A 23,072-nucleotide genomic window follows, 5' to 3' on the forward strand; every position below is an offset into this window, starting at 1 on the left:
CCATGACAGGGACAGGCCTGGGGACCCCACTCGGAGTCAGTGGGCAGACTTTGGGAGGTCTTAGCCCGGAGAGGGCCACACCTCATGCGATGTCCCAGGGGCCACCCTGCTGGCTCTGAGCAGCGTGGACGGTAGACAGTGCGGGGGTGGAGGGGAGGCTGGGGGACCCCCCAGGAGGCTGTCCCCAAGCCTGAAGTCCACTTGGGGATGAGGGAGCTGAACGGGGTCAGAACAGGACCCATGGGAGACTCCTCACCTATGTGGCAAGCATCCAGCAGGGGGTGAAGGCCAGACACCCCCAACCCAGCAGGACGACAGCTGCCCGGGTGTGGGGAGACGGCGCCAGCCCCAGAGGGCCTGGCTCCACAGCAGGGAAGGCAACTCCTGCAAATGTGTGGCCACGGCTTCAGTTTGCAGCGGAGATAATGGTGCGAACTTGAGTGCAGCACTCGGGTCCTATCACTTCTAGATCACGCACTGAAAGCCGTCCTCCTCGCTGATGGCCGGGGGGGAGAGCGAGAGACGGCAAATGGAAACCAGAAGTGGGAGCAGCCCGGAGAAGGGAGAGCGGGCTCACGTTCCCACTGGGAGAGCTTTCAAAGCCCCCACGGCCTGCCCGCCCGCCCACCAGGGTCACCGTAGCTCCGCCTCCCCCCTGCACCCTCCCAGGGCGTCCTGGCCCCACCTGCGTGACGCGCTCCCCAGGATGACCCGGGTCCTCTGTGAGATGGTGCCGCCCAGCCCCAGCGTGAAATCATAGCTCTGTAACTTTCCCTTTAAGACTGTCAGAGCCGGGGAGGCCGGCCAAGCCTGGGCTGGAGGTGGGGACAGAGGGAAGAAAGGGAAAAAAGAGAGAGAGAGAGGCAGGAAAAGTTTTTTTCAGAGGAAAATGCAGGGTTTGTCCCTACCCCTGACGTCAGATCTTGCTTTCATAAAACCCCCCGAGGGCTGCGGGAAGAGCCGTAGCTGGTGCTCCTGATGGGCTGGCCAGTCTCAGCCCAGCCGGCCCGAGAGGTGGCGGGTCTTCTGGGCTCTCGGTCGATGCCGTTGCCACTGACTTCCAGGCATGAGGTGGTTCCTGCCCTGGACGCTGGCAGTAGTGACCGCAGCAGCCGCCGCGGGCAGCGCCCTGGCCACGGTGAGTCCTGCCTGGAGGGGCTCAGAGAGGGGCCCCAGCAGGGTGAGAGGGGCTGGGGGGGCAGGGCGAGGAGGAGGGCCGCATGGGGTCAGCAGATTCCGGCAGGGCCAGAAGGAAGGGGCAACACCTGAAGGAGCGAAACTAGCCAGCCCCCCATGCCGCCTCTCACACCTGAAGCAGAGCTGAGAGGAAGGGGCGCTGGGAGCTGGGGGGCTGGCCTCCAGACCCGACTTGGACTTTGCCAGGGTTGGCTGTGTGACCTTGAGCTAGTCCCTCGCCCTCTCTGAGCAGCATAAAGTGAACAAGTTGTTAGCAGATTTCTTAAGTCTTTGGGTTTGGAAAAAATGAGTCCCTAAGGGTTGGGTATACTACAGGAAGGGGACGTGGAAAATGCCAAGAAAAGTTGGAAAGGGAAACGCCAGCTTTCAACAAAGGAGCCTCTGGAGTAAACGGTGCTCGGGCTGATTTCCCACCCCTGAGCGCCCCGGCTCCAGGGCTGGCGCGGACCTCTGATTCCTGCAGCGCGCACGGCTGGGTCCCGCGCACGAGGCCCGCTGTCTCCGGGGCCCCCTTGGCTTCTCTGTCCCCCACCTCCATTCCCGGGCGCGCCAGGGGGAAGGGAGGAAGGTCTGTCCCTCCAGGAAGCCCAGGGAGCCAGACACGTGGCGGCGCAGAGGCCGTCTGCAGGGCTGGGCGTGGGCGTGCGGGGGGCGGCCGGCAGAGCCTCTGAACAACCCAGGATCCCTCCGCCTGGCCAGGGCCCCTCGGGGAAGCCAAGGGCTGGAGGGAGGGTGGCGCGAGAGGGGCTTTCTTGCCGGCTCACACTGACGGGCGGCTTCCCTTGGGATCAATGGGCCCCATTCATGGATGAGAACACTGAGGCTCAGGAAGCAAGGAGCTTAGCCGTGGGCTCGCGGACACCGGTTCTGATTGGACCGGACCTGAGGCTGAGAGCGGACGCCGCCTGCAGGCCAGGTGCCTGGTGGGAGCTGGGTGGGGGGCTCCGTGCGGAGTACAATGAGGGCAGGGAGAGCCTGTCCGACTCGTCGTTAAATCCTCCCTGCCTTGCGCGGTGCCCGTCTTCCCACACAAAATACATTATTAACGTTTCTGCAAATGAACGAAACGGAGACGGAGCAGGTAGGGGACTTGCCCAAGGTCCCCGAATCAATCGGTGGCCAGAGTTCAAACTTAGATTCCTCCTGCCAAACCCCACTCTGTCTTCCAGAGCTTTCCCGGTCGAGGGGAAACTGAGCACTTCCTGCAGACCAGAAAGAGCCAAGCCAGCCCCCCTCCTCCCGGGGCTTCTGCGGCTGGGAGGGCAGTGCGCCTGGGAGGGCAGGGGCTGGCTGGAGAAGAGGCGAGAGGCGCAGCCCAGGGAGGTCTGAGTGACAAGGGGGAGGGACAAGCCTGCGGGGGAGTCTGGATGTTGGAGCCCCACGTGCCTCTGCAGAGCCGCTGGTGCTGGGGAGGAGGGGGCGCCGAGCCGCGGGCTCAGCCCAGGGGACATGCGCAGGACCCGGGAGCCCAGGCGGTCCCAGGCAGCAGGATAGGGGGCAGGCTCCTGGCGGGGGGGCGGGCGGGGGTGAGGCCCCTTTCCTCTGTGCGGCCCCTCCTCCGTGCAGGCCCCTCCGGGACGTCTCCGGGAGCCCCACACGACCCATGGCAACCAGTGCGGTGCTCACAGCCAAATCCCAGCCTCGGCCGTTCCCACTCCCCCCCCGCCCCACCCCCACATACACACACTGGCATGTAAACAGGGTGCAAGGCCACGCCGGGCCCCGGTGGGATTCCAACGGGAAAAATGATATAGATGTGCACGTGGGAGGAGGCGCCCCTGCGGACGGCCAGGAGGGCCTGAGGAAGCGGGGCCTGGGGGGCCTGGCCCTGTCGGAGGGAACCGCGTTATCTGAAGGGTCTGTAATCACAGCAGGAAGCGATAAATCAGGGGGCGAGACAGGCAGCCAGAGCAGAGACGGAGCCGGGTCTATTCGGGAACGGAACGCGTGATAAAGGAGCAGACGGAGCAGACTTGCTTTCCCCGCTCGCCGCCCCTCTCTTCCCTCCGCAGGACTCGGTGCCCACCAGGGGCCCAGAGAGGGCACTCCGTGCGGTCCTGGGCCCAGGGCTGTGTGTGAATAACCGGGACCCCCCTCAGCTCAGCCAGCCGACCTTCGTGAAGTGCCTCCTCCGATTCCCATGGCAGTTATTAAGTGGATGCCATTACCTTCCTCTGTACATGCAGACCCTGGAGCTCAGAGAAGCCAAGTCATTTGCCTAAGCTCACACAGCAAATACGCAGTGGAGCCGACTGTGGGACCCAGGCCTAGCTCTGGGCCATAAGCCCACTGCCTTCGCGGTCCACGCGCTTGTGCAGAGGCGACAAGCCCGTGGCCCCTGTCCCTACCAGCGCTTACAGGCCAGGGAGGCAGGAGGGCAGGGGTCATCGGAGGAGAGAGGCTGGGGCAGGCTCTGCCCTGGCTGGCCGGCCGGCCGTCTTCCACAAGCCCCTTCACCGCTCTGGGCCTCACTGTCCTCCTTTGCTAAGGGGGCCGCGACGCCAGCCCCCAGCCCCCTGTGGCTGGGGCGTGAACACCCCGTGAACACCCCGTGAACAGGACCCCTCCAGATCAGAGCGGGGACTGGGTGCACACATGTCGTGCCCACAGATTCCTGGGCGAGCACGAGGTCTTCGGTCGGCCGTCCGTACCCCCTCTCCCATGTAAATGTGTGTGCGTGATCGTGATCGCGGCCTACCTGAGCGCGTACGTGCCCGCCGTGCGTGTGCGTGCCTGAGGAGGGCATGCTGGGTGTACCCTGCAAGCTCCTCCGCCCCGCCGGGCGCCCCCCGTAGAAAGGCGTGGGCCTGCGCGTGAGGCACGGCCCTTCTGCAGAAGAGCGAGGACGTGAACGGGAATGCCTCCGTTCCCCCTCCTGTCCGCAGCTGGGATCTGAGCGAGCATTTCACTCCGCCCCCCCCCCCAAACCCCAGCCCCACGAGTCCCCTGCTCAGAGCCGCTCCAGCCACTTGGACGCGCTGCTCCGACCTCAGGGCCCTACTGCCCACGACTTCTGTGGGGCGTCGGTGGGCGCTCCGCAGGGGCTGGCTCACGGCCCCACCTGGCACGGCCCTTGGCAGGCTCGCCCTCTGGAGCGGGAACAGAACTGTCCTCCTCGGGAGGCCAGACCCTGACCTCGGGCTGGGCGGTCTCCCTGGGCTCAGGAGCAGGATAGGGAAGTGGCACCTCCCCCAGGTTTCAGAAAAGCGCCGCCCCCCACCCCCGCCCATACCCTGCCAGCAAAGCAGCCAAACACCAGGAGGCTGCCTTTGGCTCTGAGCAAACAGCGGGGCAGCTGGGCAGCGGGAGGGTGGCCGCCCTCACTGGGTTCCATATGGTTCAGGGCGGGGACCCAGGAGGGTCCCCCTGGGCCAGCGTGCCAGCTGCAGCCCCGAGAGGAAGGAGGGGTCACGACAGCACGGGGGACACTGTGCTCATCCCTTCACGGCGCCGCCGGAACTCCCTGTGCCCCCGGGACCAGGGCTCCCTGGGTCTGGGCAGTGTCCTGAGCGCTCTGTGTGCATCAGCTCGAAAGCCACACGCCTGTGAGGCCAGCAGGGTCCTCACAGCTTAGACCGGCGCTGAGGCTGCTGGGCATGTGACATGTGGTGAGCCCCTAAAGGAGCTCTCAGAGCCCATACACGCCGGGTCCCTAAGACTCCCGCATGAATACAAGACTGAAACTCTCGTCGTAATTTTTTTTTTTGCTATTGACTCCATATTGAAATGATAATGTTCATACTGGGTTACACGAAATACGTCATATTTCATTAACACAAATTCCACCTGTTCCTTATTACTTTTAGGGTGGCAACTAGAAAATGTCAAATTCCATATAGGGCTCACATTACGTTTCACTAGACAGCGCTGGTCTGCAAAGACGCAGGTGTGGACCGAGGAATTACGATAGGCGGGGAGGAAAACCAGCGAGTTCCGGTCCCAGCTCCTGCACGTACCAGCTGCGCGTCCTTGAACGAGGAGCCCGGCCTTTCTGGGCCAGTGAGCATGCCTGTAAAGGGTGTGATGTCAGCACTCGTGTCTTGGGGGTCCTGGGGGAATTACAGAATGGAGGGCGGGAAAGACACACAACAGTGGCTCCCGCTGTCCCAGCAGCAGGGGCTGGGGGTCCCCAGCTTGGGCGGAAACACTGACGGCAGACGAGTGCCAGCTCCCGGCGGACAGGCATTCGGGGAGACCCGGCTCAGTGCCTGGCAGGCAGGACAGGGGGACGGGCTGATTGGTGGGATGTGCTGGGCTCAGTGCTGGGGACGTGGGGTCTTCTGAAGCTCCAGGGTTTCCATATCCTGGCCAGCTTCCTTGCACATTTAAAGGGAGCCGGTGACCACTTTTGGTTTGTCGTGTAGGAGAAAGAAATAGTGATGGTGCCGATGGTGCTGATGGTGATGCCGGTGGTACTAACGATAATGGTGCTGATGGTAGTGATGGTGATACTGGTGGTACTAATGAAGGTGGTGCTGATGGTGGTGATGGTGATGCTGGTGGTGATGGTGATGCTGGTGGTATTAACAATGATGGTGCTGATGGTAGTGATGGTGACAATAGTGATGCCAGTGGTACTAATGAAGGTGCTGATGGTGGTGATGGCGATGCTGGTGGTACTAATGAAGGTGCTGATGGTGCTGATAATGACTTACAGGGGAGACTTGTGTCTTACAACCCTGAGTCAGGGGCCCTGTCGCTGACCGTGGCCTTCATAGCCCGTCCATATAACTTCTCCATGACCTCTAACAGCCCTGTTCTGGGCCCACCTTCCCCTGTCTCCGGAGATGTGGTGATAAATGGCTGGCTGGGCCCCTACCGTGGTGAGAGGCTCGCGCATTGGAGATGGGTGTTTGCACTAGCAGAGGGGAGTGTGTTGAGAATACCAGAGGCCTGTGGGAGAAAAATACCAATTCCGGGGCCCTGAGCTTTAACACCTGGGGAGCAGTACGTGTTAAGGGGTGCCTCAGAGATTCTTATGCACTTGTGACTTAAACAACCACTGCATCTGATGGACTCCAGTCTCTCCTTTAGCCTTGACGTTCTGTTAATCGGCCAACTCCCACCCCCCACCCCACCTTCTGGGACTCTCCCCGAGAGAAGGGGGCGGAGGAGGAGGGAGGCATAATCGGGAAGAAGGAACCAGGCCTCTCAGAAAGTGAATAATGGACATTCCAGGGGATGCGATAAAATCTGCCCCCGCCCGTCCCAGGGCCCCCAGGCTGGAGGCAAGTCCAGGCTCGGGCGGGCTGTGGGTCTGCTGAGCTTTGGTGTGGGGGCGTGCGTGGGGGTGTGCGTGGGGGGAGGTGAGAGAGATGCGGGCCCCCGCCCAACGGAGAGAAAGGGAGGGGCCCCCACCCCTGCGGAGTCCCTCTCTGAGCGCAGGCGTGGAGGGAAGGGACCCGTGGCTAGGAGCCCGCCCTGGGCTGGGTGCTGGAAGGAGGGGGGAGGGGGTCTGGAGCCGGGGAATCTCCGGGGAAAGCAGGGACTCATATCCCCGCCTTCCGGGCAGGGCCCAGCCTCACCCGCACGGACAGGAGACCGGGAGGCCAGGAGAAGGAGCGCCTTGTGGGCACCTGAAGGGCAGCCCACTGGGGACCCAGGTCGGGATCCTGAGGGGCTCCCTCCCGGGAGGTGCTCGGAAAAGGGGCGTCCACCCTCTCACGCGGGGGTGGCCCCAGTCCGTCCCACCAGCAACAGGGGAACAAAGTGGTGAAGCGGGTGGGGAGGGTGAGTGGGTCACGTCCACAGCCCTGGGCCCCCTGCCCGGGGCCACATTCTCCCATTCTCCCACGCCCCCCTCCCCCCCTTCTCTGCAGGGGAGGAGTGAACACAAGCTGTTCCCAGACCCCGCAGCCCCTTCCCACAGCCCCCAGCCCAGCCAGGCACAGCTCAGGCCATTTCTGTCTCAACCCTGCCCCCTCGTGGAGAATCTGGGTGCGGCCTCCCCAACTGCAACAAACCAGTGCTGGCACCTGCCCCGTTGTTCACTGAGGGCTGGCCCAGCGTGTGCCAGGCGCCGCGCTGGGCACAGAAGGGGCCAGAAAGAGCAACTCGTCCCTAAACAGCCCCCTGACATTTTAGGCTCCCGTATCCTTTTCTGGGGACCCTCGGGAGCTGGGGCTCCGTTCCACACAATCCTCAACACCCCGTGTTGTCTTACTTTGTGTCTCTGTGCCCTGTGAGGGGCCAGGTCTTGTTCATCCGAGCTGCAGCCGCCTAGGAGATGCTCAGTGCAGGGGTGCGATGGGCGGGCAGGCGGAGGAATGAATGATTGGATGGATGGGTGAATGAATGATGGAGGAGTGCAGCGATGACACCTGGGTCACAAACAAGGGCTTTGGAGGGATGTGTGGGTCGTGGACCATTTCCCAGCTCTGAGGCCTTACGGTTGCTTAGGCTCTTTAAGCCTCAGTTTCCCTATCTGTGAAATGGGGATAATCCTAGTGACTTCTGCCTGGGCTGCTGGCACACGCTGTCGTCATTCCCATTTGACAGCGGAGGAGGTGGGAGCTCAGAGCGGGCAGCGTGGGCACAGGCCACAGAGCTGGGGGGGCAGGGGGCTTGGGAGGGGGGTTCCCCTCGCTGCAGAAGTCACGCCCTTTGCGCTTCACCCCACGGACTCATTCGCTGACAGGCCACGCTCTCCCGCCAGAGGGCGGGTCCATCTCCCTCACCCAAGGGGACATTTCGGGCCCCCCGCGGGGCCCACCCATCACCGCCAGCCTCGCACTTCCTGCTCCCATGCCCACAGCGACGCACTTTTGTGAAGATGAGGCAAAACTGACGCTTCAAAGTCAAATCAGAGACTGACCTGTTCCCAGGTCCGTTATCAGAGCGCCTGCAAAGACCAGCAGGTCCAGTTAAACCTTTAAACGCCGCCTCACGAGGCGCCCGCAGCTCTCCCCACAGCAGCTTCGCTCTGTCCCTCCCCAGCTGTCCTGTGCTGAGTTCACCCAGCAAGTGCGCTCTCTCTTAACCCGCCTCCTGATTCCCTCCTCGTCCAGACAGTTCAGTGTCTGACCCGGTCCAGTCCGTTCCGCTGCTGTAACAAAGTGCCGCCGGCCACGGGACCGATAAACATCCGAAATCTGTTTCCACAGTTCTAGAGTCTGGAAGCCCGAGGTCCAGGTGCTGGGGTGGTCACAGCCTCCCGTCCTGGCTCATTGCAGGCTTCTTCCAAGGTCTGCCCGGGGTGGGAGGGGTGAGGGCAGGGGGCTCCACCCTCCTGACCTACTCCCCCCTCGCCCGCCCTAGGCCCCGCCTCCTAGCACCGCCCCTTTCAGAGATCAGTGCGCAAACTGGGGAGGAGCACAAACTTAAGACCTCGGCAGGCACGGCGCTCCTTTCTCTTTCCATTTTTAAGTCACTTTTACCAAACATCAAGGGCAAAGCACATCACGTTCAGTGAACTGCGCCGAGCCCGCGTGCCGAGCGGTGGGCAGCCCGGGACGGCACACACGGAGTGGCTGGCGCGTGTTCTGCGCCGACTGGGGTGCGGACGGCCGTGAGAAACCCAGGCCGGGGCGGTGGCACTCGAGTCACGGGTTAACAGAGGAAGCTGGTCCGGAGTCCCCACGCTTTCCCTCCCCTGCCCAGCACCCAGGGGGTGGTTCCCATCCTGCAAGAATCAGCGGAGGTCCAGGTCAGAACACAGATTCGGGGCCCAGCCTAGCAGAACAGAAGCCGCATAGTCAATGCCGGGGCCGGGAATCTGCATTTCAACAAGGTCCACAGGCCTTTGCTGGGGCTTCTCACCCTCGGGTGCCCGCTGAGCCCCTGGAAAAACCTCAGTGCAGGGCTCCTGCCCAGCCCATCTAAGTCAGGGTGTCTGGGAGTGCAGGGGGAGGTGTGGGTGTCTGTTAAAGATTCCAGGTGCTTCGAACGGAGTTCTGTTTGAGCAGGGGCTGGGTTGTTGGGAGAGGCTGCTGCAGAGGGAGGGGGTGGGACAAGTGGGCGAGGCTGGTGTGTTCAGGGCTGAGCCGGCCGAATCCAGCAGGGACAGGCTGTGGCCGGGGAGCACTGGGCACCCCACCCTGCGGGGGACACATCTCGACGTCGCCGCCTCCTTCCTGGCCTCCCTGTAAACACAGTGGCATTTGCAGAGACTTGGATGTGACCGCCTGCAATTTGGACGGGCCCGAGACTGGTCTTCACTCTCTCCGGCCTTCCCGGGACAGTGCTCTCTCTGCCTCCACCTCATGGCCCTCTCCAAGTCAGCTGTGAGATGAAAACAGTGCAGGCCCCCATGGCACTGAGCTGGCCACAGTCAGTGTCTCCATCTGTGCAACGGGTGCAGGCGGCCCCAGTCGGGCAGCTGGCCGTTGGGGCTGTCTGGGGAGGTTCCGGCTTCCTGTCTGCTCCCGCCGGCCCTGGGGAAGCTGGGACAGGGTCTAACTCAAAGAAGGCAGGAGGCTGGTGAGAGCTTCAGGGGGCCCCAAGGGCACTGGCACCTCGCCTATAGCTGCTGGTGACACAGCTCCCTCCGAGTCTTCCTGTGTCACCACCTACCTGCGTGAGCCTCTGTGCTTCATGGGTTTTGCCCATAAAACGAGAACAGGTTTATTGCTTTGGGTTGAAAACAGAATCACAAGAGATACATTCTCATGGTCACTGGAGCAAGGGCCGTGGCAGAGGGTGTGAGCTCGGTGGCTGCGTGGTTCTGTGCTGGCACTGCAGGTTGGGGCATGGGAGGCCCTAGAGCAGCCCAATCGGGTGGCAGAGGCCAGGGTGACGTGGCGTGGTGACCTGCAGAGCTTCAGCTCTAACACGAGGCTGTAGATGTTTCCTCCCGTCCAACAGGGGGCTCTGAGTGACCAGCGACACCCTCCCCAAAGGGCCCCAGACTGTTCATTCTAGGTCAACACAAGTACGCACTCCAACAGCGCCCCCTGCTGCCCACAGTGGGGACGGGCCTACAGCAGGGCCAAAGGGAGCTGTGCCGATGGCTGGCCTCCAGGTGCGGCAGGGCCAGTGAGCTGGGAGGGGGTCTGGGTTGCTTCTCAAGGGGGTCAATGCACACACCGTCTAGGTGCCTCTTTGTTCTTGGGCTGACACGCTTCTGCTCCTTTGAGGATGAAAAGGGAAAGTCTGTATTTTTTTTAAAGATTTTATTTATTTTTAGAGAGGGAAGGGAGGGAGAGAGAGAGAGAGAGAGAGAGAGAAACATCAATGTGCGGTTGCTGGGGGTCATGGCCTGCAACCCAGGCATGTACCCTGGCTGGGAATCGAACCTGTGACACTTCGGTTCACAGCCCACACTCAATCCACTGAGCTATGCCAGCCAGGGGAGAGTCCGTATTTTTTTTTATAAATACAATTTTTTTAAGATTTTATTTATTTATTTTTAGAGAGAGAGAGAGAAAGAGAGAGAGAGAAACATCAATGTGTGGTTGCTGGGGGTCATGGCCTGCAACCCAGACATGTACCCTGGCTGGGAATCGAACCTGGGACACTTTGGTTCCCAGCCCGCGCTCAATCCACTGAGCTACGCCAGCCAGGGGAGAGTCCGTATTTTTATGAGAGTGGTCCAGGTGCCACGGCAAAGGGCCAGTGGAAATGCTGTGCCATCCCACAGGTGAGAGAGTGCACATGACTCTGGGAGGTCTACACCACTAGATGGCGCCAGCAGCAAGGGCCTGGCACAGAGGACCCAGAGCCCATGCAGGGGGCCTCTCTGCCCCTTCCTTCCTAGGATCTTTAACTTGGCGTGGAGACAGCAAGCTGGACAGTGACCGTGTGGAGACGGGTCCTACCAGGTTACAGCTCACCCAGCTCAGCTCACAGTGCCCAGGCCCCGGGTGTTTGGGGGACACTCTGTGGACAGGGCGTGGGGAGGGGCAGTCATGCTGTGGAGTGTCTGCCGCTCGCCAGCTCCCGCAGGAGTGTGTCTGCACACACCTTGACCCTCGGCCCCCCAGCATCTTCTGGGGGGCATTCCTGTGGCCGCGTCACAGATGGGGTTGCTGGGGCTCCAAACAGGAAGCTTGTCAAAGGCCCACCGAGAGGGCCACTTCTGTCGCAGGCCTCATGCTCTCCTCTTGGGTGGAGAAGAAGGGTCTGCTGGCCATCGCTGGAAGGCCTGCCATAGTCCCCCGCTCTCTGCGCGCAGGCGATGCTCCTGGGCCCAGGTTCCTCTCATGTAAAGAGTGGGGGTCTGGGTGGTGGTCCAGGGAGAGGGCGCGAAGGTGACTGGACCCCAGAGGCAGAGGCAGCTTGAAGCCCCTGCGCACGCTGACCTTTCCTGGTGCTCCGAGGGGGAACTAATAGTAACGATTAACAACAGCAGTAGCGGTGGTAACAAGTCGGCCAGCGGAGCCCAGGTGTCGAATCTGAGTCTGGGGGCCCTGTGAGCTCCGGGGGACCCTTTGTGGAGGAAACGGGGCCTGGGCTCCCACACCTGTCGCATGAGGCCGACTCACCGACCCCCGGGGAGGGAGGAGGGAGGGGGGAGGGGGGAGGGGGGAGGAGGGGAGGACACAGCCATGGGGCTTCAGTGGCCGGAGTTCTGATGCAGAGCCCAGCCCACCGCCCACCCGCAGGGGGGTTCAGGCCGCTGGCTTCACGTCCCTGAACTCTGGGCTCTCGGCCTTATTTCTTCTATTGAGGAGAAAGGGGAAGGACCATCAAAGGCATGCGGGAGAAGTACAACATTATGTAAGCCTTTTGAACACCACGAAGGCAGGGAGATGCTGGCAGGTGCCTGGGGCGCTGACCCCCGCCTGGCAGCCCCTCTTCACCTCGGCCATCCCCCCCCCCACCGCAGGCCCCGTCTCCAGCCCCCACGGCCATGGCCTTCACCCCGGCGCCCCCGGAGGACACGTCGTCACGCCCCCAATTCTGCAAGTGGCCGTGCGAGTGCCCGCCGTCCCCACCCCGCTGCCCGCTGGGGGTCAGCCTCATCACCGATGGCTGCGAGTGCTGTAAGGTGTGCGCCCAGCAGCTGGGGGACAACTGCACCGAGGCCGCCACCTGCGACCCCCACCGGGGCCTCTACTGCGACTACAGCGGGGACCGCCCGAGGTACGCAATAGGAGTGTGTGCACGTAAGTGACACCTTCCCCCTTTCTGGCCACGCCCCCTGCCCCAGCCCCTGCATCCCCGGTTCTGGCCTGGGGCCCCTCACCTGGAGACCTGGAGCCTTCCTCCTGCTCTGCAGGAGGTGCCCCCCCCCACTCCCCTGTCCATCATTCGAGGCGGGAGGCTGGGCCCTACCAGACAAGGGGAGATGCCTGCGTTCCTCTTGCCTCCGGAACCCGGCGTCCTGCTCTCTCTCCTCAGACCTGGAGGTGCATCCATGGCAGACGCCAAGGGGAAAGGGGCTGCCAGGAAGGGCTCGGCCCGGTTGCATTCCCGTAGTGGTAGGGCCCCTCGCTGGATGCCCGTGGCCTCCCAGGGCCACTAGGACCCTGCCGAGCCCCAGCTGGCTGAGCGATGCTGTAAGCTGAAATAACGCACGCTTGAAAAATTCCGTAGTCCTGAAAGAACGAAAGCCAGCAGCCCGCAATGCTTTCTCCCCGCCTCCCACCCCTGTTCAGTTGCTGCAGTCACTTGACTTTCCAGCCCTTTCTTCTGGCGCGTAGGTATAACTGCATAACACATATCAGTTGTTGTGTCTTGATGGACTTAAAATGTCTAGCAACGATCCTATATGATCGCTAGTGGACGAATGACTCAGCTCCTCAGTACCACCGGACACCTCCCCGTCCTCCAAAGCTGTCCTATTTTTCTTTACATGGTCATCCAACTTGTGCTGTTATGCGTATGCGAGTGCTGTTTAGTGCAGCAGGAGACAGTGTGCTCATCTGAACTTCCTTTCCAATGGAGCCTTTGTGTTTTTCCTGGAGAGTTTCTATTTGCCTTTGCTTTTTCTTCCTCTGGGTCTTTATAATCTCCTCATGTACAGGAGGGCTGCTGGTCGTTGTTGTCTGTTTTCCCTTCGAGGGCTGCATCACGGCCCTTTTTTGTTCCCAAAGACCTCCTTCCTGGGGCTTGCTGGTCCCTTGCTTCTGTCTGACCGGCGCTCCTCTGGCCTGAGTCATCTAAGCGTTTACCCAGGAAGCGTGACCCAGCATGATGCAGAGAGGTAACTGGGCGTCAGGACACGGCAGCCCAGCCTCCGAAAAGTCCCGCAAAGCCTCGTAAACCCAAGAGCCTCTGTTTTCCTTTAGTGATGACTCAAGCCGTCACCGTAACTCTGACTCTGTACACACCCTGTTTCACAGTTGCACACAGAACAGTCTCTCACCCTCAGCTAACCCACCGTGCCTCCTGGGAGGGGTCGTTGATGAGTTATGGACGTAATTCCAAGGCAGGCAATGCTCTCTGACCCTCGGGGCTGATCTGTGAACACTTCCTGCTCTCTCACCGTTGGAGCACGCTTCCACTTTCATAGCGAGTTGTCCGTCTTCAGCTCTACCAGGGACCCCCTGTGATACTCCACCCTTCTTCCGTTACTCCTGGTGTTCAGACTCCTCACTCGCTCCCCAGGGCCGTGAGTTCAACAGGACTTACAGCACTGCCCACAAAGAATCTCCCGATGTGCTGGTTCAAAGTGTTACTCCCGAGCCCACCGCACCTCCCGGAGTGGGGATGGAAGCCACACCTTTAATGAGCTTCCGAGTGATCCTTGGGCATGTTCAAGTGCGAACTGACCTACGCAGCCCCCCTTTGTCTGCAGGGTGTGCTCCAGGGCCCCCGGTGGAGGCCTGAAACCGCAGGTAGTGCCGAACCCTAGACGTAGCTGTGTGTTTTCCTGTATTTGCACCCCTACGGGAGAGCTGAATTTCTACCTTAGACACAGCAAGAGATCAGCAATAACAGCTGGTGGTGACTAGAGCGACCATAGCTGTGCTCTGCATGTGACCAACGTTGAGTGCGCGAGGTGCTACGAAGTGAAGGCAGGGCGACATGCACACGAGCCCTGCGACCCCGTGAGAGTGGATCTCTCCCCCGAGCCGGCTGCGCAGTGACGGGGGGACGGGGCGTCCACAGTGTGGACACGCTGGACAAAGGGAGGCTCGTCTTCCGAGTGGGACAGAGCAGGAGGGAGTGGGATTTTACCACGTTATTCAGAACAGCCTGCAATTTAAAACTTCTGAGTTGTTTATTTCTGGAATGTTTTCCGACACGGTCGATCACGGGTGACCGAAACCGTGGGGAACGAAGCCGTGGATGAGGGGCGGGGTGCCACTGTATAGAGCCAGTCCCACACTCGCTCCCCAAACCCAGTGAGGAAGCTGGACTCAGCCTCCTGGCACTCGAATCCCCTCCCGGCAGAGAAGTCGGTCTCATCACCTCTTTCCCCTTCCACAGCTGTTCTTCAAGGTCGCTGGAAAGGTCACTCAGTTCACCGTGATTATACCAATCTCTAAAGCTGTATTGACATACTACCATGTGCCGGGCACCACGCCTTTGTAGGTATTCGCTCAGGGACTCAGAGACTGTGCGGGCCGAACCGCCTCCCTGCCTGCCCCTCCCCAGCGGGGGCCTGGAAACTGCCCTCCCGCCCCAGCCCACCCACCTGTGTCTCAGGCCCCGCCTCACCCCTGCAGCCCCCCAGCGCCCGCTTGCCACGCGCCTCTGCGTGCCTCCTTCTGTTCCTTCGGAAAGAGGACCATGGTCTGCAGGAGGGTCTCACAGGGTTCCGCTCGCCCAAGACGCCCTGCTCGCCTGGGTGTGCAGGCGCTGGACTAAATGAAGGTAAAAGGTGTTACAGCACTTCTCAGAGGTGTTGAACGTTTATGTCCGCTGTCCGGTTCCCAGAGGGCAGCCATCGTAAGAAGCCTTTACTTTTCAAGCTTGTTTGCAACAGTGAGCTCTTCTGTCGCCGTCGATTTTGCCCCGCCCACCCACCCCACCACACACACACACACACACACACACTCACAGATACACACATCTCGTGCATACGTGTGTGCCTACACACACACACACACACAACTCGCTGGCGTGCTACTGAACGTCTTCCCAGAAACGCCGCCGTAGAGTGTGAGTCTGTGAGACCCTCGTCAGGAAAGAAGAGCCCGGGGCCTGGTGGTGGCAGAGAGGAAGACACCGCGGGCAAGGCCAGAGGGGAGAGAGAAGGAAGAATTCCTCGTCCAACGGTCCACTCAACCGAAGGATGGTCCCCAGACCGGCTAAACCTGTCCTTGGAGCGGTGCCCGTAACTAGTTCAGGACAGGGCGGGGCATTAAAAGTGAGCGTTTGCAACGCTGGGTCATAAAACCCAGAGCGAGGCCGGTGGAGACTCTGGCGAAACGGCGAGTGCAGGCCTTGGCTAGAGAGGCGGCCGGTCCTGGGCACCAGCCACGGTGGCCAGGCAGAGATGCGAGCCTGGTCTTGGCCATTGTGCTCAGTTTTCAAGAAAATCCAGATTTGGGTATAATTTGTACATGTTGGCAACACATTAAAAAACATTTTTTTAAAATGCTCTCTGAGCCAAACTAAATGCTTCTGTGGGCAGAGAGCAGCCTCTGAATTCTCCTCTTCGGCTATTTCTGTTGCACAAACACTACTCTGCCGCCTTTGCCGCCGGGGCAGGCCCGGGGCAGGCCCGGGGCAGTGTGGTCTGCCGGAGGACCGTAAACTTGACGGGCAGACAGATTTGGGGTTTGAATCCTGGCTCCGGCGCCTGCCGGCTACGTGACCCTGGGCTCGTCGCTGGAGGAGCTGGATCAAACCAGCCGCATGTGGTCGCTGAGCGTCAGCGAGGGAAGGCGCTCGAGCCTCACACGGGATCAGCCGCTGTGTGTGCGCACCGTTGCGTTGCTGCGCTTTAACGTCCCCTCGGCGACACCCCCTCATCCCCGTCCGAGGTCATCCTCAGAGGGGGCAGGCTCAGGTCCAGGCTCGGACACCCCGGCGTGGAGAGTGAGGGAGGAGAAAACCAGCCGTTCGTAGTCCTCGGAGCTGGACAACTTGAGTTCGAATCCCAGCACCGTAACTAACTAGGGGCCGGTGGCTTGGGGCTAGCCGGTTAACCTTTTAAGGGTCCCTTTCCCAGGAAAAAGTGACAAATACGCCTATCTCTTTAGGGGTTTGAGGTGTCAAGGGATCCATAGGAGCAGCTACCCCTGGCTCCCACCCATCCATCCATCCATCGGTCCATCCATCCATCTGTCCATCCAACCACAGATGCCTTCATGCAGGGACACAATGACGGGGTTCCAACGAGGCCCGACCCACTGTCCCTGCTCCCGTGCAGCTGACCGTCCTCTGGGGGTGTCATTGAGGGGAGCGACGGCCCGATGGCAAGCAGGGTGACCTGAGTCCCTGGAAGTCCTTCAGTAAGAGGGAAGACCGCCAGGCCACACTTGGACTTGCACGTCGGAGACGAGATAGGAGGCAGCGAAGGAGACTGGCCCAGCCTCACTGACGCTGGCCCTCCCATCAGTCAGCATGTGTGGCTTGGGTCTGCTTTGTTTACCGCTGAACCTCCAGCGCCTGGAACACCCCATCAATGTGCAGAGAATGAATGGAATCTTTGTTTCAAAGTGTTCTGATTGGTTTTCCATGTCTGCCCCATTCAGAACCATGCCCCTAGTGATATTTGTCAGTACCAGGCTCTGTGCCTTGGGCTCAGGACAGGACAGAGGGCTGGCCGCCTGGGCCTGCGGCCCCGAGATGCTAGATCCTCTTACACTGGCGCCAGGTGGCACTCAACGAGCCGCAGCTGCAGCTCCTAAGGAACTCCCGAGCTCCCTCTGTTCAAGCCCCACCCACTTCCCCTCGCCCTCAGGTCCCAGCCCTTGCCGACTCGCCCTCCCCCGTGGCGGGGCATTCCCAGGTTGGGTGAGGTCCACGGTGGAAGGCTGCCCTGGCTGGGGGCACCGGGCCTGACCCGGCCACGCTGTATTCGCAGAGCTGGTCGGCGTGGGCTGCGTCCTGGACGGGGTGCGCTACAACAACGGCCAGTCCTTCCAGCCCAGCTGCAAGTTCAACTGCACGTGTGTGGACGGCGCGGTGGGCTGCACGCCGCTGTGCCTCCGAGTGCGCCCCCCGCGCCTCTGGTGCCACCACCCGCGGCGGGTCAGCCTGCCCGGCCGCTGCTGTGAGCAGTGGGTGTGCGACGACGAGGCCAGGAGGCTGCGCAAGACAGCGCCACGCCACACGGGAGCCCTAGGTGGGTGCTGCGCGTGGGCCCGGCAGGGCTGGCCCTGGGGGCGGGGGGCGGGCCCTCCTGGGGCTCTGACTGCCCACCTGTGGTGGACCGCAAAGCCCACAGTCCAGTTCCCAGCCCCCCACTCGCTAGCTGAGTGACCCTGGGAGAGAGTCACATCTCCTCTGGCCTCTGTTTCCCCGGGGGCAAGTTGGAAATGACACCCTCTGCCCCGCCTGTCGCGTGGGGTCCTCTGAGCGTAAAGTGAGGAAGGGCTTTGCACAGAACAAAGCCAGGCGCGTGTGATTCATCAGATCCTACTTAAGAGGCTGGGTGGGGGGTACGGAGGTGGAGGAGGGGTGAGTGCACGGTGGGTGCCTTTCGCCGTGGAGGGCGGAAGCAGGCGAGGCTTCAGCCAGGTGAGCCAGGTTACAGGGAGGCCTGCCGAGGGAGGCCGGGGACAGGCCTGTTTGTTTCGCCGCCGTGTATTGGAGCCCAGCCAAGGCCAGACACGCAGCAGGTACCTCTCAGTGTTTGTCACACGGATGGATGGGTGCCTAGATGGATGGATGGATGGATGGATAGACAAATGAATGGGTGGATGGATGAAACATGAATGGATGGATGGACAAATGGATGGATGGATGGACAAATGGATAGATGGATGGACAAATGGATGGATGGATGGATGGATGGATGGACAAATGGATGGATGGATGGACAAATGGATGGATGGATGGATGGATGACACATGAGTGGATGGATGGACAGATGGATGGATGGACAGATGGATGGGCAAATGAATGGGTAGATGGATGAAACATGAGTGGATGGGTGGACGGATGGATGGATAGACAAGTGAATGGGTGGATGAATGAAACATGAGTGGATGGATGGACAAATGGATGGATGGATGGACAAATGGATGGATGGATGGACAAATGGATGGATGGATGGATGGACAAATGGATGGATGGATGGACAAATGGATGGATGGATGACACATGAGTGGATGGATGGACAGATGGATGGATGGACAGATGGACAGATAGACAAATGAATGGGTAGATGGATGAAACATGAGTGGATGGGTGGGCAAATGGACAGATAGACAAATAAATGGGTAGATAAATAAAACATGAGTAGATGGATGGACAAATGGATGGATGGATGGACGAATGGACAGATGGATGGGTGCATGGATGAAACATGAGTGGATGGATGGACAAATGGATGGACCGATGGATAGATGGATAGGCCAATGGAGACATGAACTCGGGCAGAGGAAGTAGAGGTGACAAAGGAGGGGCAGATACCGGGGCACCGTGTGAGACTGCAGGTCCTGGCATGGTGGAGAGAGCTGCAGAGGGTGGCCCCTGGGGCTGGTCTTGACCTAGGGTGCAGCCCCAGAGAAGGAGTGCATCTGGGGAGGAGAGGAGCACCCTTGTGAGAGACAGGTGGAGTCCGGGGCTGGGCACCCTGCCTGTGGGGCGGCCCAAAGGGGCACCCTGGGGGGGGGCGCGGCATGCAGGAGGGAGACAGGCAGAGGGAGCTCCGGGAACCATCCTGCCAGAGCGGCTGATGCTGGTGGGACGGCGTAGGGACACGGGGTGTCCAGTGGGACAGAGGGGCCTTGGTCAGAGGCCCAGGGGCTGACATTTGAGGGGTGAACAGTAAAAGAGGGGGCGAGGAGGAGACAGAGAGAGGGGGCAGGAGGAAAACCAGGAGCATCTGGGGACACGGCAGATGGCCGATGACACTTCTAGAAGGAACAAGTCTATCCGGCAAGTGGGCACGAAGCAGTGAAGACATGGGCACAGAGTCTGCGCACTGAGGTCGCTGGTGATGCTTCTAGATGCGAGATGCGGGAGCTTGCTCGGGGATCCTGCGGAGGAGGCTCCTCCCTGCGGTCCTGACACCGTTCGGACCAGATAACTCTCCGTGAGGGGCAGATGCCGTGTGCACTGCGGGAGGTGCGCAGCGTCCCCTGCCCCGGCCACGCAAACAGTCACGGCCAAAACTCCCTGCAGACGTCACTTGTGTCCTGGGCGACAGAGTGGCCCTCAGCAGAACCTGCGGGGCCGCCCCGATACGCTGCCATTTTCTCTGGGGACAGAGGGAAAAGCTGAGAAAGTCAAATCCGAGAGGCAGGTTGGAAACAGGAAGGCATCTTGCAGGAGCCGAGTGAAGGGAGTGTTTCAGAACAGAGCCTGCTGGAGGGCAGGAAAGCAGAGGGCGCACCTGGGTGGGTCTGGCCGGACCAGGAAGGTCAGCGGTCCCCCCACCTCCACCCCCACCCCCTGCCTTGGTTCAGGCTGGGGCCACCTCTCTGGGTGGAGCTTGGGGGCCCCCAGCTGCTGAGCCAGCCCCGTGAAAGAGGGGACAGGAAAAGCCGTGTCCCCAGCAGCAGGGTGGCTGCAGTCCCAGCAGGGTCCTGCTGGCAGAGCCACAGAGGGTCACCGGGAGGTGCGGCAGCGGCCCGTTGTCTGCCCGTTGTGTGTGGCCCAGTGACCCCGTTCTGACCGAACGCAGGCAGAGCCGTGTGGGTGACCCAGAAACCAAAGCCCTTCTTTTATCCTCCCAGGCAGATCCCTCCCCTGCAGCCGCCGGCCCCCCTCCCTCCCACCACCCTGACAGCCCACGCACGCACACACGCGGCCCGGCCAGACCAGCCCTCCTCTGTCCCGGAGAACTCTCCCTCCTCCCTCTGTCTCCCACGCCTCCCCTCCCCCTTCTCTCCCTCCTCCCTGCCCTCGTTTTCTCCTCCGTGTTCCCTGCACGCCCGTGAGCCTGGAGGGTCTGGGTGTGGGCAACGAGTCTCCCCTTTCTCCTCCTCCTCCTCCTCCTCATCCTAGTGGACTTCTTCCCTTTCCGACTCTGTCTCCCCTCCGCCGCCCAATTTGTATCACCTTTCTCTCCCTGGCCTTTTCTCCCCTCCCTCTCCCCCCCTCCTTCCTCTCCCTCTTCTCTCCTCTCCCTCTTCTCTCCCCTCCCTCTCCCTCTCCTCCTCTTCCCTCTCCCCTCTCTCCCTCTCCCTCTCCCCCCTCTCCTCCCTCACCCCCTCCCTCTCCTCCTCCCCCTCCCCTCCCTCTCCCCTCCCCCTCCCTCTCCTCCTCTCCTCCCTCACCCCCTCCCCCCTCCTCCTCTCCCCTCCCTCTCCCCCTCCCCTCCCTCTCCTCTCTTCCCTCTCCCCTCTCTCCCCTCCCCCCCTCCCCTCCCCTCCCTCTCCCCTCTCCTCCCTCTCCCCTCCCCCCCTCCCCTCCCCTCCCTCTCCCCCTCTCCTCCCTCTCCCCTCCCCCCTCCCCCTCCCCTCCCTCCCTCTCCCCCTCCCCTCCCTCTCCCCCTCCCCTCCCTCTCCCCCCTCCTCCCTCTCCCCTCCCCTCCCCTCTCCTCTCCCCCCTCCTCCCTCACCCCCTCCCTCTCCCCTCCCCCTCTCCTCCCCGCCCCACACTCTCTCTCCATCTGTCTCCCTCCCCTTCCCTCTGCCTGTTCCTTTCTCTCCTCTCTTCGCAGACTGAGACCGGCTTCCTCCTCGGGTCTGACTCTTGTGCGCCTCGTTTCTTCTTCCTGTGGGACCTCCCCTGTGTCTCCCTGGCTTTCCACCGCCTCCACCCCGGTTCCCTCCACCTTCCATCTCTCCGAGAGCCAGTGAGCACCCACCACGCTCTAGACGCTGGGACGTAAATATTAACAGCGCCATCCGAGAGTTGGCGTTTGCTGGCCGGTGACTGAGAAACCACGCGAGCCCACGTTTACTGAGGGCTCACTAAGGGCCAGGGACAGCTGGTAGCTGTCCCATGTGTGCACCGACCTTTTCCAGCCCCGGGAGGCAGAGGACCCACCCGCTCCCCTGGCGGGTGCCTGTGCTCGAGTCGACCCCACGCTGTTTGACGCTGAAGCCCGTATGCTCCGTGACCACTGTGCCCTCGGCGTCACCCAGATGAAATGCTGGGCCCTAGGGTGTGGCCACCCGCCTTTGGCCTTCCCCCAAATAAACTTAACCTCGCAGGGGCAGGACCAGGGTCTCGTGGCCTCTCATGCCCAGCACCAAGCAGATGACCAAGACATAGTCAGTGTCTAGAGTCCTTTATTGCCGCACCTTTATTGCCGCAGATGCAATGGTCCCAATGAGGGTACAGAGGCCAGACTGAGTTGTCTAGGACCCCATGAGCAGGATTTGAACTCAGGTCTTCCCCCCCCCGCCCCCCCGAGAAGTGGAAGGGACTCAGAACAAGCCCTTCTCTCCCTGGGGACCCACGGCCAGATAGAAGCCAGCTCGCCATCTCTCTCCCGCTGAGTGGCAGGGATCCCGTGTGCAGGGTGGGGGTGGGGGCGCTGGAGGTGACAGAGCTGGGGACTCACGGGGAGCCTGGTCCCCCCTCGCAGTGGCCGAGGGTGAGCTGGAGCCCTGGCACAGGAACTGCGTGGCCCACGTGAGCCCCTGGAGCCCCTGCTCCACCAGCTGCGGCCTGGGCATCTCCACGCGGGTCTCCAACGCCAACGCCCACTGCCGGCCCGCGCAGGAGAGCCGCCTCTGCAACCTGCGGCCCTGTGACGCGGACATCCGTCCCCTCATCAAGGTGGGTCCCTCCTGGGGGGTGGGGGCTGGGCCGGCGTCTGGGACCTCACAGAAAAGCGTGGCTTTGAGCCTGGCTCCTCAACTTTCCCGTGGGGCCCTTGTGGAATGGGGATAAGTAAGCCCACCTCCCAACAGGTACGGGGGTAACGTGTGTGTCACCAGGTGGGAGCGTGGTGCGTTTCAGTCAACACTACGAAGGCATCCTGTGTTGGTGAAACTGAGACAAAGGACAGGGCAGCGGCTGGGCAGAAATGGAGGAAAGAAGGGAAATTGCAGAGTGAGAGGCAGGACCCGAGGGAGCAGCGCCAGCCCCCTCTGCGGCCCTCAGCTGAGTCCTGTGCGGGGCAGCTGGGCCGTGCGGTGTCGTGGGGGGGGCCTTCCCAGCCTGAAGGTGCCGCAGGTCTCGAAGGAAGGCGAGGGCTCCCATGGAACAGGGAGGAGGGACAGTTGAGGGCTCAGGGGGAAGAAGGTCATGGTTTGTCCTCGGAGCATCCCAACCGACGCCTCTTTCCCACAGGAAGGGAAGAAGTGTCTGGCCGTATACCAGCCAGAGGCGCCCGTGAACTTCACCCTCGCCGGCTGCGTCAGCACACGCGTCTACCGGCCCAAGTACTGCGGGGTCTGCACGGACAACAGGTGCTGCATCCCCTACAAGTCCAAGACCATCAGCGTCTCCTTCCAGTGCCCCGACGGGCCTGGCTTCTCCCGCCAGGTGCTCTGGATTAATGCCTGCTTCTGCAACCTGACCTGTCGGAACCCCAACGACATCTTTGCTGATTTGGACTTCTACCCCGACTTCTCAGAAATCGCCAACTAGGCAGGCACCCAGCACAGCCCTCGGGTCCTGCCCAGTGCTGGCAAAGCAGCCAGCCCCTGGGGTCCCCCCATTGAGCCTGCTCTCGTCCACTTCCCATTTGTTTCTAATGACCCTGACCCAGACCTGTGGCCCCTTTCCTGCCTCCGACCACCCGGATGATGCGCCGTGCTGCCGCTCAGGCCCAGACTGCGCGCCCCATCCTTGCCCGAGTTCTGAACGTGCTCCGGAGGAAGTGCCTGTCTCCGCCTGTCGTGGACAACGCCGTGGAGGCCTGATCCGGCTTGTGCAAGACACAGGGTGGGTGGGAGGGGGGTCCTCCTGAGTCCCGAGGGGCCGAATCAGCTGGGCATTGAGTGTCACTGATTCCCTCTCGAGATGCC

At 61.6% G+C, this 23,072-nt stretch overlaps 1 protein-coding gene across 1 annotated transcript; it reads left to right on the plus strand.

Annotated features, from left to right (window-relative positions):
* The first annotated feature begins 766 nt into the window (after positions 1–766).
* On the plus strand, positions 767–22,976 carry CCN4 (cellular communication network factor 4). Its single transcript, XM_045861296.1, has 5 exons — positions 767–1,138; positions 11,963–12,242; positions 17,060–17,320; positions 21,683–21,876; positions 22,393–22,976. Exons 1-5 carry the CDS (start codon positions 1,067–1,069, stop codon positions 22,690–22,692), a joined length of 1,107 nt encoding a protein of 368 aa, XP_045717252.1. The 5' UTR covers positions 767–1,066; the 3' UTR covers positions 22,693–22,976.
* The last annotated feature ends 96 nt before the right edge of the window (positions 22,977–23,072 follow it).

This window comes from Phyllostomus hastatus, unplaced genomic scaffold (assembly GCF_019186645.2).
Source record: "Phyllostomus hastatus isolate PE091 unplaced genomic scaffold, TTU_PhHast_1.1 phas_scaffold_21, whole genome shotgun sequence".
In the NCBI taxonomy this organism is placed as follows: Eukaryota; Metazoa; Chordata; class Mammalia; order Chiroptera; family Phyllostomidae; genus Phyllostomus; species Phyllostomus hastatus.

Excerpts from the sequence above, each read along its gene's own strand:
- CCN4 (XM_045861296.1), top strand. The coding sequence starts at position 1,067 with ATGAGGTGGTTCCTGCCCTGGACGCTGGCAGTAGTGACCGCAGCAGCC. Across the intron at positions 17,321-21,682 it reads ACGCCACACGGGAGCCCTAG|TGGCCGAGGGTGAGCTGGAG; the intron begins GTGGGTGCTGCG and ends CCCCCCTCGCAG. Across the intron at positions 21,877-22,392 it reads ACATCCGTCCCCTCATCAAG|GAAGGGAAGAAGTGTCTGGC; the intron begins GTGGGTCCCTCC and ends TCTTTCCCACAG.